The 14,620-nt window shown below is 30.4% G+C and overlaps 1 protein-coding gene across 2 annotated transcripts in view; it reads left to right on the top strand.

Moving 5' to 3' along the window:
• The first annotated feature begins 919 nt into the window (after positions 1-919).
• Positions 920-14,620, top strand: part of LOC139517927 (A disintegrin and metalloproteinase with thrombospondin motifs 16-like) — an 81,087-nt gene continuing 67,386 nt past the window's right edge. For both annotated transcript variants that reach the window (XM_071309479.1, XM_071309478.1), the window contains exons 1-2: positions 920-1,236; positions 13,877-14,084. In XM_071309479.1, coding sequence (XP_071165580.1) covers positions 14,022-14,084 — 63 coding nt within the window. In that variant the 5' untranslated portion in view covers positions 920-1,236; positions 13,877-14,021. The remainder of the gene's footprint in view (positions 1,237-13,876; positions 14,085-14,620) is intronic.

Genomic DNA, 14,620 nt, shown 5'->3' with positions numbered 1-14,620 from the left:
CCTGCATACGGGGTATATATCTCCCAATTGATACGATATTCCCGTGCTTGCATTTCCTATCATGATTTTCTTGATAGAGGGTTACTGCTCACAAGGAAGCTATTAAACCAAGAGTTCCAAATGGTGAAGTTGAAATCATCCCTTCGTAAATTTTACGGACGCCATCACGAGTTGGTTGACCGTTATGAAATAACCGTTTCACAAATGATATCGGATATGTTCCTTACGTCGTAACTACAATCCCCTTCCCTTTCATGAATGTGACCTACCGAATGAGACTATTTACCGGATTTGTAATCACATAAACAACACGACGGGTGCCACATGTGGAGCAGGATCTGCTTACCCTTCCGGAGCACCTGAGATCACCCCTAGTTTTTGGTGGGGTTCGTGTTGTTTATTCTTTAGTTTTCTATGTTGTGTCATGTATACTATTGTTTTTCTGTTTGTCTTTTTCATTTTTAGCCATGGCGTTGTCAGTTTGTTTTAGATTTATGAGTTTGACTGTCCCTTTGGTATCTTTCGTCCCTCTTTTATATGTAGCTCTGATTTCACACAACAATTTGGGTCGCTGTCCCTGAAATATGTTGCTTTTAAATGTTTGGTGACTTCAGTGATTCGGAGATTTTGTTTCTTTGATACTATATGTTCTTGTTTTCTTGTTTTATGAAGCTTTAAAGTTTGACCGAAAGCGTTGGAATCTAAATGTTAAAATCATTAAGGATAAATTGAAGTTACATTTTAGACTTTTGAATACAAAGAAAATTACGTATAATTAAGCTGTTTCTTTGTAGTTTAGATTCAAAGTTTCCACGTTTGGTCTGTTTGTTAAAAAAAATATTCCGAGTTGGGTTAACTTATTATAAATTGACAATGAAGCATCCCAGATTCCGTGAAAACGGATACGAATAGATTCAAATTTAAGTGAGACACGTTACACAAGCTTCACTTACTTAATTTATCAAAATGACGCTTTTATTTAGTTCTGTTGTAATTGTCAAATACACTTACAAGCATCCCACAACTTTTGTTTACCCCCCCCCCCCCCCATCTAGACTGAAATTAAATACGAGAATTGAAGTGAAACAGTATATTATTTCATCACAATGAGAGAGGAAGTTACATTCTATAAAACGTGATATATTGTGAACTAAACGTTTGCTATTTGATACAAGTACAATTAAGAATGCAAACGGAGAATGAGTGTTTACGTGTTTGTATTCATACTAAATACGGGTAAGTGTATATGATTAAATAAGTTATATACATATTTGTAGCAAATCCTAATGGTTTATTGACACACGAATTTTAAGAAAATTATAGGGTTGTCCTAATAGCGAATTAAAATTGATGAGACGACACCCTAAAGACATAAGTATATTCAACATGTACCCAAATTGTGTTTCTTAATTTATCGAAAATAATATGCCCTATTATATAAATTAAATATTTATATCTTATAGATCTTTAAAATGTTTAAACTTATTATGAGAAAGATGCATATGGTAATTTTAGAAATGAAACATTACAACATATATAAATTCTTTACTCGACAGGAAAACAGGGAAGTTTTAGATCTCAAATGACTAGTTTACTTTTTTGCAATATACAAACGTTTTTCCTATATATGACAATAATAGAATTTTCAGAAATGTGCCTTGCCTATTAATCTGAAAAACATGCTTCGTCACTGTAAATGAAAGACTTAATGTAGTTCCTTTAGGGCAAAATGGAAATTTCATATTATTACTACACTCTAGGGAAAACTAAATTAGTAGGGTCCTTCCAACCTTAAAACAAAAACAACCGCTCGACGATATTAAAACAACTGCCAAATATATTATGTAATTGTCTTTTGTAATTTGCAAAGTAAACGACGTGTCTAGTAATGTATAATTATAAATTCATACAAAGACTTATAAGGGTTAGTCCTTCTCTTTATTTTGCATATGAAATAAGGACATTTGGAGTGTCAACTTTAAACTCTAAAGACATTTCGTGTTACACGCTTTTAAGTTTTGTGCCGTGTCTTGTGTTTGTAGTTCTGTTTATAGTGCGAGTGTGCAACAGTATATGTTTGTAATCTGTATATAAAACTGCTGTATAATATGTTGGTGTTGAATATACTTCACAACACTAGTGTATCCTGCACGATTGAAAACTATAGGATATGTTATCATATTTCTTTCCCTGTAAGACTCGATGTTGTTATGTTATAGGATATGTTAACATATTTCTTTCCCTTTAAGTCTCGATGTTGTTATGTTATACTCAATGAGAAATAAGAAATACATTGATATTTATTAATTTATCGCTATTTCAACTTTTAAAAATTTTTTGTAAATGTTCACTCTGAAATTCATTCTTTTTAAACGATATTTTTGAAAATTGTAAAAATCACACATGTGATGTTCATTGAAATTTTTAATTTGTCTTTTTTGCAAAAGAGTTACATTTTAATAATGAATAGTAACTATAAATGTGTAAGAAATTATTTTCTTTGAAAATAATGAAGCATGTCCCAAAATGATTACTTTGATTAACGGATTCTAATATAAATTTTAAATCTAAACATTTTGCTTTTATGTCAGAAGAATATGATAAATAGAAATGTGTGCGATAATTAATTCAACGATTTACCTTTTGTCAAAGTACATTTTACTGTGGGAATCCACGTGGACGTTTACTCTACGAGGAAAACGAACGAAAGCAAACTCATATTTATGAAAAGGATTTCATTTAAAAAGTTTCTATCTTATCTAAATTGCAGTTCTAATTATTATATCTATAAACTTACATAATTTGGTTTGTCAGAACGCATTATACTGGAAATAACAAAATGAAGGAATTTCGAAACATTACTATACAAATCAATAGGCAATCATATAAGTTTAAATAATATATCATTCTCTCACCATTCTACAGAAAATGTCTCATACCAACTGATGTGCGTATGCTTTGTATCGATCTGATAAGCTAAGCGCTTATGTTGTACTGTTACACCCCTGTCACAGGTTAGGGAAGGGTTTGCTTGCTAAAAACTAGTTTAACCGCGCCACATTATGTATATGTCTGTCACAAGAAGATGTAGTATATGAGTGCCAAGTCACAGTTTGCGAAAGTAAACAATTATAGGTCAAACACGGAGCCTTGGCACACAATGAACTGCAAGTTATAAATGGCCCCACAAATGACTAGTATAAAATCTTTCCAACAGTAAAACCAACGGTCTTATCTATATCTTTTATCTTATCAAGAAACGAGAACCACATTGTTTTTCGTTCATTATTTTGTACATGCATGAATTAAGCCGAGAGTTTTCTTGTTTGAAAAGTTTTTCATTTAAAGGCCTTTTATAGCTGACTATGTGATATGCAGGGGTTTTACTCATTAATAGAGGCCGTTCTGTGATCAATAGTTGTTAATTTATGTGTCATTTTGTATATTTTTAGATTTTCCCATTTGCAATATACCTCATGTTATTTTTTTTTATATTAACAGCGCCATAGCAAAAGATAAAGGAGAGACAATATAGAAAACTAAAGACTGAGCAACACGAAATTCACCAAATCCAAAGAAAAGCGTGTCCTGGTCCATAATTATAAAACATCTGTCGTGTTGATAAGTGATAAGTCGATAGGTCGCAGACGTCGTCATCTCTGAAACCGGTCAAGCACTCGTGATTACTAAGGAATTCAATGTAATAATAATAATTATAATAAATTCCTTATTTAAAGAGGGTAACTCAATTAGAACTAGTCTAATTTTCATTGAGGCCCTCAAACAAAATACATGCATAAAGTTAACATTTAAACATGCATACATTAAAATACAATATATATTACTAGCATATACACAATTCAATTATTCAAATATACAAATGGTAATAAATGGCAATATTTGATAAAGTTTTGTTAAAGGAAAACAAATTATTTGACTGTCATATCATTGTCAAGATAATGATTATAACAATGTTTCTTGAATAATTCCACAATACGACATTCTTTATTTCAAGTGGTAAATTATTCCATACGTTGGTTGCAGAATAATGAAAAGATATAAAAAATAAATGTATTTGGTCTTGGAACAAAAAAATCATTAATAGAGACAGATCGTAAGTTGTGGTGTTGCACATCATCAATATTTAGCATTGCTAAGTAATCAGGTGTTAGTCCATTTACAATTTTATACATTAGAATTGATTGTTGGTATTTAATTTTTTTGGTAAAAGATAGCCATTTTAAAGATGAAAACATGAAATCAGAATAAAATAGAAATATCGCATTTCAGTATAATTCTTGCTACTCTTTTTTGAAGTTTTATGATTCTATCTGAATCTGTTTGTAATAAATTTTCCCAAACTGAACTACAATAGTCTATATATGGTAGAATATATGCATTATAAAATAGTTGCCTTGTGTGTTGGCAAATATACTTTGATTTTATATAAAAGTGATATTTTAGATGATATAATCTTACATATACGATCAATATGATCTTCCCAGCTTAAATTTTCATCAATGTCAATTCCAAGTTATTTGAAAGAATGGACATTCTCAATACAAGTTTCATTGACGGTAACACATAATTCTGATAGTTCTGTAAGTTTTTGTTTTGAACCCAATTTTATACACTTAGTTTTTTGTGCATTGATTTTCGTACTGTTATTGCAACACCAAGATTGTATAGCAATTAAATCATTTTGCAATATGCTGTTTATATTTTCAATGTTTTTATCATTAAAATGCAATGTTGAATCATCAGCATATAAATCCATGTTGGATTGTTTAACATGAAGTGGTAAATCATTTATATATATTAAAATTAACAGAGGACCTAAAATTGAACCTTGAGGCACTCCATACTTTACAAACGATTTATCAGATTTAATGTTAACGAATTGGACTTTTTGTTGTCTTTCAGACAAATATAATTTTATCCAATCTATCATATGTTCCCCAATATGATAAAATTTTAACTTTTCTGAAAGTATGGCATGGTTAATAAGGTCAAAAGCCTTACGGAAATCTTAAAACACTGTACCAACTATTTCTCCATTATCTAAATATTTTAACCATTCGTCAATTAGTTTAGTTAGCGCTGTTTGGCACGAATGACCTTGTCTGAAACTTGACTGAGCGATATTTTTTATTGTTTAGGAATTCATATAACTGTGTACATACAGTTTTTATAAAACAAGAGCAAATCAGCAACAACCACTTGTTCATAAGTACATGTACTGCTCGAGCAACGTGAAATTCATAATGATAGATTATTTTCATAGTTTTATATCTTATCTTATATTCTCGTTTTTTAAACGTCATCGTGTTTCAAGGTCGGCGTTTTATAAAATTATATTACATATGACAACATATCATTTCTGTCATTTTGCTTTGCTTGCTTTTAAAATATCAGGTTCTGTTCTTTTCTTTTTCCGACCTGCATATCTTAAGATGTCAGTCTATTAGTACTGGATAGACATATAATGGTACATACTTAATAAAGATCACGCAAATACATATAATGATATGGTTTTTTTTAACTTCTGGTGCCAACATAAGATGTTTGACTTATGTTTCGTTTGCATTGTATAGGTGAATAAAACGTTGCACGCCAGAGAAATTAACTCAGAGTTACAAAATATCGTATGTCTATGTACATTCTTTAATTTATAGGTAAACATACTATCATAAACAATCATATGCCAGGTGATTGATTGGCCTTGAAATAATGCGTCGAACATATTGTGTATGTATGAGAGATATGGGGCGTATCGACGAAACAGAAATTAGATACCCATTTATTTAAAAGTTGTTGTATAAAGTAATCAAATTTGCAAATAAAATTAGACACATTTCTTTTTCTTTCTAGTTTTTATAAAACAAGAGCCATTCAGCAACAACTACTTGTTCATAAGCATTTCTCATAATTCATAATAATATTATTATTTTCCTGGTTTAATAAACTAATATTAATTTACTTTACAATCAGTTTTTTTAATCATGTAAAGCATAATCAAGATATCTGTATGACGAAAAAGACCTTAACATTTTAACAGCAACCAAACTAGAGTCAATTTTCCTGAGGGAGTTAAGGAAATAATTTTTATATTTTACTATTCAATACCGAATCATACGAATGTTCGGCTATTGACTTAAAATTGATCATTACAGTAAAAATTTGATTAGTTAGGTGTGACATTCATTAAGATAGAGATTTACTAAGAATGGTTGATGTTGTTTGTTGTAGAAGAGGGGAAACATCTAACTGCGCGAGATATAAAATACGGATATGGAATCTGTTTCATTTATGATTTTTAGACAGTTTCTGTTTAAATGTAGGTTGCCAAAAGTTGTTTCTCCTTTTTAATTATCTGCTTAGAGATCTTGTTCTTTTATGACAATACCAGGCGAGATGCATATCCCTTTTTCATGAACACACACAGTAAAAGTCTAATAATCAGAGTAAATATTAGGCCACATCACACCGTTGATAACGAAAATAACACATGTGAGATATTTATAAAATTGTTAATTGACATGCGATTTTTTTCAAATATATCGACGGGAAAGATATAAAATAAACTCATCTTAAATACCAGGATTGAAATGTTGAATTCCATTAGACGTGGAGTAAAGTACTTATCAGTGACGCTAAACAAGTTTGTCAGATTATTAACAGCTGGTGGATTATATACAGCGGAAAGTCAACCATCGTCGACGAAGAGGTCGTGAATACAGTACAGCTAATGACTAAAAGTTAATTTACTTAAATTGTCTTGAACTGAGGAGGTCTATGCTTGTTAGTACTAAAATTTACATATATAAAGAGGTCAGCTGACCATATCATGATCTATAGTGGTTAATGATAATGAATTTATTCAGCATGATTAAATCCACTGTAAATTATCATGAACTAAAAATTGTTTTTCTTTTAAATTATGATTTTAACAACATATATCCAATGTTTAAAAATATAACTATAAACTTTGTATTGTGATTTGCATGACTGCAAACCGAATCATTTATTCTCCTCCGCTTGATCATGAATTTTTTAATATGAATTAGTGTGTAACGAACAAAATCAAGTGAAAAGGGAAATTGCATCCAATACTACATGTTTCACTATAGTGGATGTCTACATTATTTAATTCACGGTAAATTGATTTTTTTAATGCTTTTAATATAACGAAACATTACTTCAAGTTGGTGTTGCAAAATAGTGCATTTTTATTGAATTGCAAAATGCACATGTAATTGTAGCTATCTTTAAGGATATCTTAATCTTAATGTTCATTGTATTTGCCGATTAATTTTGTATTCAATGTTTAGTTTTACGCAATGTTTCGAATGGCTTCATAAATGAATAAGCATTCCCAGTCTCTTAAGAGTTGGAGTGTAGTATAGTTTTATTTTTGTAGTACAGTTTGTCGATCTCGTAAATTCTTTTTTTTAACTTTTTTACATGTGGAATTGCATTTAAAAGATAAGAAGTTAGCAATATCCTTTAACTCTACTTTCCGCTATATAGATGATGTTCTTTCACTAAACAATTCAAAATTTGGTGACTATGTGGAACGCATCTATCCAATCGAACTAGAGATAAAGGATACTACAGATACAGTTAAGTCGGTTCATATCTTGACTTACATCTAGAAATTGACAATGAGGGTCGGTTGAAAACAAAACTTTACGACAAAAGAGATGATTTCAGCTTTCCAATTGTGAACTTTCCATTTCTAAGTAGCAACATTCCAGCAGCACCTGCATACGGGGTATATATCTCCCAATTGATACGATATTCCCGTGCTTGCATTTCCTATCATGATTTGCTGCTCACAAGGAAGCTATTAAACCAAGAGTTCCAAATGGTGAAGTTGAAATCATCCCTTCGTAAATTTTACGGACACCATCACGAGTTGGTTGACCGTTATGGAATAACCGTTTCACAAATGATATCGGATATGTTCCTTACGTCGTAACTACAATCCCCTTCCCTTTCATGAATATGACCTACCGAATTAGACTATTTACCGGATTTGTAATCACTTAAGCAACACGACGGGTGCCACATGTGGAGCAGGATCTGCTTACCCTTCCGGAGCACCTGAGATCACCCCTAGTTTTTGGTGGGGTTCGTGTTGTTTATTCTTTAGTTTTCTATGTTGTGTCGTGTGTACTATTGTTTTTCTGTTTTTCTGTTTGTCTTTTTTATTTTTAGCCATGACGTTGTCAGTTTGTTTTAGATTTATGAGTTTGACTGTCCCTTTGGTATCTTTCGTCCCTCTTTTATCTTCATGTATATTTACGTTTATCATTTATCTACATGTACATCTACGCTAACCATTGATATACATACACAACTACGTCAACCTTTGATTTCATGAACATCTACGTTTACCATTGATCTACATGTACATCTACGACATGAACAACTACGTCAACCTTTGATTTTATGAACATCTGCGTTTATCATTGATCTACACATGTACATCGACGTTAACCTTTGTTTTACATGTACATCTTAATTCAGTCTCACGACGTAAAACGTAAATAATAAGGCTAGATTACAACGTCTAATTCATATTAGTTTCGGCCATTCATCATATGGATTGCTTTTTTCCTTTGATTCCGCTCGAAAATGGTAATCAAATAATAAAATCAAAGGTTTCAATTTAATAGACTCAATTTTTTAACAATGCACATTTTTGTACGTTTATTGAAAAGTAAAGACAAAGTACGCATATTTTCAAAATTTTTAATTAATATTTAAAAATCTAACCTACAAAATCATTTTTGACACGATATTAACCTTCAAAAATGGTATTGCTGCGTCACACCAAATAAACAGATATTTATTCAATAAGAGATATAATCTCAAATAAAATATCATTATAGCAAACATTGCTTAATTTAACAAAATGGTGTAATATTATTGTGTTCCATTATGAAAAAAAATGCTTTAGAACATTGAAATAAAAGGTTTATCATTGAATTGCCGTATTTTTTTAAATGTAAGAAAGCGATATTTCATTCATCAAATTTGAATTTTAATAATTCTTTTTATTTTAAATAGTTATGACATATCTTCTAAAAAGTCACAATTTTTTTAGTATACATTTTTTACTGAATAACAAATACTAAAATGTAAAGGGATAATGATAACTACTTTCATATATATATAAAATATGAAACACATGCAATGGTCTGACAACTATAAAAAGTTTGTTGCCTCTTATAATTACTACCGATTTCATTTAAATATTATGAGGGGACCTTATGATGCCTGCAAGGAGTGTTGTATTTGGGTGTTCTGTCGTTGAACTACAGTATAAGATTATGATTCGTCTGTCATTGTCTAGGTAAGGTATGGTAGCAATACCTTTATGTTTTATTATGTATTTGAGCAACAGGACAGGTGCTTTATCTGCTTTATTCTGGACAACCAGAGATCACCTCATGTTTTGATCGGTTATTAGTTTTCTGTTATGTTGTGTTTTGTGTACTATTGTTTGTCTCATCGTCGTTTTCAGTTTTTTGGCAATTGATGTTTGCCAGTGTGTTTTCGACTAATTGGTATTGTGAATTTCTTTTACTTTTACGACATATATACGTGTTAATGGGCAACTGTGAAGGTAAAATTCGCATATGTTGTGCCTTTACTGCGTCAAATTATATGAGGTGGATGTTTTGTTCTTTGCTGTTTGTATATCTGTATTGGTCCACCTGGCTTAGCTTTATGCCTTTATTACGTTTACGTTTAGCTATCTGAGGTAGATGTGTTGTTCACCGTTGCTTGTATATCTTTGTTGCTCCACAATATGATGAACCTTTGAAAAGTCAAATTAAATGCAGTGGAAGTGTTTTTCTATGTTGTTGGTACATATATTTTCTCATGGTTTGTTAGTTGTCTGTTGTACTGATCAATATGCTTTGCAATGTTTTATATCCTTTTTTACTAACACACATGGTGCCTTTATCTGAAATTGTCAAACATTGAGTGAATTGTCAGAATGCAAGAGTCCTTATATCTCCCAGTTGTTATGATTTTCAAACACTTCTATTGCCTATAATGATTTCTTTGAAAGTGGATTGCTGCTCACAAGGAAGCTTTTTAACCAGGAGTTTCAAATGGTGAAATTCAAATCATCCTATCGTTCTTTTTACGGACGACATCATGAATGTATTGACCCTTATGGATTATCCGCTTAACATATAATAGAAACTATGTTTCAATTATCGTATCTACAATCCAGACACCTTTGACCTGGATGACACCTGCCGAATTAGACTTATTACCGATTGTGTACTTTAATTTGCAACACAGGAGTGCAACACTAGGAAGACAATCTGCTTATCTTTCCGGCGTACCTGAGATCACCTCAGGTTTTTGTGTGGTTTGTGTTGCTCAGTCTTCAGTTTTCCTATGTCGTGTTGTGTTTTCGATTGATTATCTATTGGTCACTTTCTGTTAAAGCCATGGTGTTGTCAGGTTTTATTTAGACCATGAGTTTGAATGTACATTGATATCTTTCATCTGATTTTTTTCAATATGGACATACTTACTATTTGTTATTAATTGAATCAATGTGTAAAGATAAAGACTAATATTAAATTCAAACACAGTTAAAAATATTTATAATGTTGATATGAAAACGAACAAACAAAACGAAGTACAAATTGAAGATCAATGTTTAATTTTAAAATAACGGATTCTTTTGAATTACAATATATCATTTTAATTTTAATTGTGGATTTAAACTAAAAACAGACAACATTGCAAATTGAAATACATTTATCTATTAATGAAATATCGGAACTTAATGTATCTTATAACATATGATGTTGATACATACGTACATTTGGTATTTGGGGAATGTAATTGTAGCATAGTGTGTTAAATTGAATAAGAAATAATACTAATAATAAAAATAATTATAATGATAATAATGATAATGATTTTAATATGGTAACCACCTTTTTAGACTTGGGTAAATTTTATGATTAAAGTATTGTTCTCAAACCTGCCTGTTGATGAAGAATGTATTATTAGTTACATAGTGTGCTAGTGACCTAATACCCCATATGGAATTTATTGACCCCAAATATACCGTATTACGTCACTAGCACACTATGTAACGAATTTATCTTACCGACTATCTTAACATGTGAAATTTAGACTAGTGAACTATCAAAATGAGCAAGTATTCAATACTGTTAGCATTGAGAAACTAGCGACTTCCATAGATCCTACAAAAGCAGATGCCAACAATAACAACTTGTTAGGTTTAAATGCGTTTTATGAATTTATTTCCATCTTAATCATCAATTTCTTCTTCTGTTGAAACCTTTAAGATTTTTTTCTCAGTACCGTTTTGTTTTTATAAAGGGAAGTAACACCACTACTAACCTTGTATGAAATAAGACCCGCATCCCTTTTACCTAGTATGGAATATAAAGGGACGTAACACCACTACTAACCGTGTATGAATAGGCCCCGCCTCCCTACTAACCTAATATCAAATATACACGTTATACACAGATGACGATTTTAACCAATCATATTCCTAGAAATGTATAGGAGGTATGATAACATAAGTTACTTAGTGTGCTAGTGATCTCATACGGTATATATGGGGTCAGTAAATTCCATATGGGGTGAGAGCGAAGTCCGAATACCCATATGGAATTTACTGACCCCACATATATCGTATTACGTCACTAGCACACTATGTAACGAATTTATCTTACCGACTATCTTAACGTGTGAAATTTAGACTAGTGATCTATCAAAATGAGCAAGTCCTCAATACTGTTAGCATTAAGAAACTACTTCCACTGATCCTACAAAAACAGATGCCAACAATAACAACTTGTTAGGTTTAAATGTGTTTTTTATGAATTTATTTTAATCCTAATCATCAATTTCTTCGTCTATTGAAACCTTTAAGATTTTTTCTCAGTACCGTTTTGTTTTTATAAAGAGACGTAGCACTACTACTAACCGTGTGTGAAATATGCCCCGCCTACCTTCTAACCTTATATGGAATATAAAGGGACATAACGCCACTAATAACCGTGTATAAAAAAAGCCCCGCCTCCCTACTTACCTAATATGAAATATACACGCTGACGCTTTTAAATAATCATATTCTTAGAAATGTATAGGAGATAAGATAAATATATACCTTTGAATGTTTTCTTGTAGTTTTTTCTTGTTGTGTTATTGTATCCTATTTCATCTCTATTCATTAGAACTCGCATATGCAGGTTTATGCATGATATGAATTAAGAGCCTGTTGATATACTATTCTAGTACTTTAGAAACAGAAAAAAAATCGTATTTTTTTAAATTAAAATCTGTTCTGATCATTCATTACACATGCATATTTTTTTTTTAATAATATCAGAGTAAATGACTGAGTGCATTTAGCAATTGTTTCTGGTTTAAATTAATTCATAGACAATAAATATGACTGCAAAAAGTTGACAAGCGGAACCATGCTGTGAAAGGCTATTATAAAAACTTTAAAACTGACTGTTTGATGTAAAATGAGAAAACGTTCACGAAGAAAACAGCACGTACCAATTCGTTCATGGCTCATTTAATATTAATATTAAAGATTCCATATGACCTTATAACATTATTTGAATTATAACATATATTTGATTAAAACTGATGTATATGAAATAATTATTTATAACTTTTGTATGAAGCTGTACACTTTATGAAGAATACAAATATACAGTATGAACTGCGTTCACTTGAAAAAATTGACAACTTCTAATCCAATACAAAATAAATCTAGTTTCTGATTCATAATAATAATAAGGGGTTTTAAACTTGTCAAAAAATTTGGTAAAATTTATAAGTAACAGTTTTACATCATTTTAAAGTTAATTTTGCAGTAGTTTAAACCATACACAATTAAAAAGATGGACGTGAACTAGTTTGTTCACAAGATTTTTGTGATCAAGAGCGTGTTTTCAAGTATAAATATAAAGTAAATTTAGCCAAATTACTTACTCCCATTTTGCATACAAATTTATGGATATCTCATTTCTTAGAAAACAATTCGTATATCTGTGGTATATCATTATGCACGTCTTTTTCAGTAACTTCATACATAAAACAGCCACATTATATATCAACAGACGAAAAATCAAGTGATACAGTAAAATTTCAGGAACGATAGCATGCGACGTCTAAAAAAGTAGATTTAAAAAAAAATGAAATGTGAAGGTTTTTTAAAGAGCTTTAAGAAGCCGAACTCGTTTTCTTGCTAGAATAAAAAATAAATCACTATCAAACCGGTATAAAAACTACTATAAGAGTTATTTCCCCTTAAAAGGAAAAATTAACTAATCAATCTGAAATATAAATATGTAGTTTTGATTCAAACATTTTTCATAATGCAATAAATCAACTATTTTCCTCATATAAAAAAAACCGTAATTACACGTAAATTGCAAATATGTCACAATATTTGAAGATATAGTCAAAGACATAGACCAATTGATTACTGATATTGTATAATCCAAGATGGTGGTATACAGTTAGTCTACTCTAATATTACACTAAAGTGAACATAATTCAATATTTCATATTTGATTTAGAAAACAAAATATTAAAAGATCGTGATAAATCAACCATAGAAGAGATACATCTATTCATAAATGCAAATATCAAATATTTGACAAAATAACTCGAAACTTTTAAATTTCATTAAATCGATAAGATGAATTGATAGTTTTTATTAGAATAGTTTTCTAACATATATCGTAAAATACAATCTTATTTGTTAAAATTGTTACGTAAAAATGAAATAAATGTTTTTAATAAGGTATAAAAATTAAATACCGCCTTCTCTTTTCAGTTACAGTTTTTGATTTCCTATTGGAACCAATCTAGATGAAGCAACGATTGACTTGAAAAATTTACATGAAATCGTCTTGGTATAAAATAGATGGAATACAGCGATTTAGTCTTTAAAATTACTGAACAAACGGCAGTGTAACAAAATGCATACAGATCTTAGATCGGTTATTTTCGTTTTGATTTTACGTATCATCAGCACAAGTTTGGTAAGTTTCAATCTCATCGTTTACTAACTCTCTCATTAACTGTAATTTGCTCTATTGTGCAAAATATTCAACATTGATAACCTTTGGAGAAGACATTAACATTCCCAAAACTATTTTGTCATCCTTATTCATTTATTTATTTCTTTATTCATCTACAGTTTTATTTATTTATTTATACATTTTTCATCTATCTACTTATACGTACATTGCATAGACGTCTCTCTCAAAACTACTATAATACTTGGATGTAATCATTTGATAATTGGAAGTCTTCGAGGTTTTGTTGAGATTTCAATTTTTACTTTGCACAATATCTGTTTTATCACTTCATTTCTAATTCATACGTTTTTGCAGTTGTAAGGAACACAAATATCTAAAGTGAAGAATTATTTTATTTTTTACCGTTGTGTTTACACATGCACAATTTTCCTTCAAGACTTTCACGAAAGGTGGAAATTTGCAAACCACAATGGCATATATCAACAACTCTCCCTCTTGTATTTTTCGTTCCTCATCTACAAAAAAACACGATCAAA

This window comes from Mytilus edulis, chromosome 3 (genome assembly GCF_963676685.1).
Source record: "Mytilus edulis chromosome 3, xbMytEdul2.2, whole genome shotgun sequence".
Classification (NCBI taxonomy): domain Eukaryota; kingdom Metazoa; phylum Mollusca; class Bivalvia; order Mytilida; family Mytilidae; genus Mytilus; species Mytilus edulis.
Note: the sequence above shows the minus strand (reverse complement) of the source record. Positions and strands in the feature narration are given on the sequence as shown.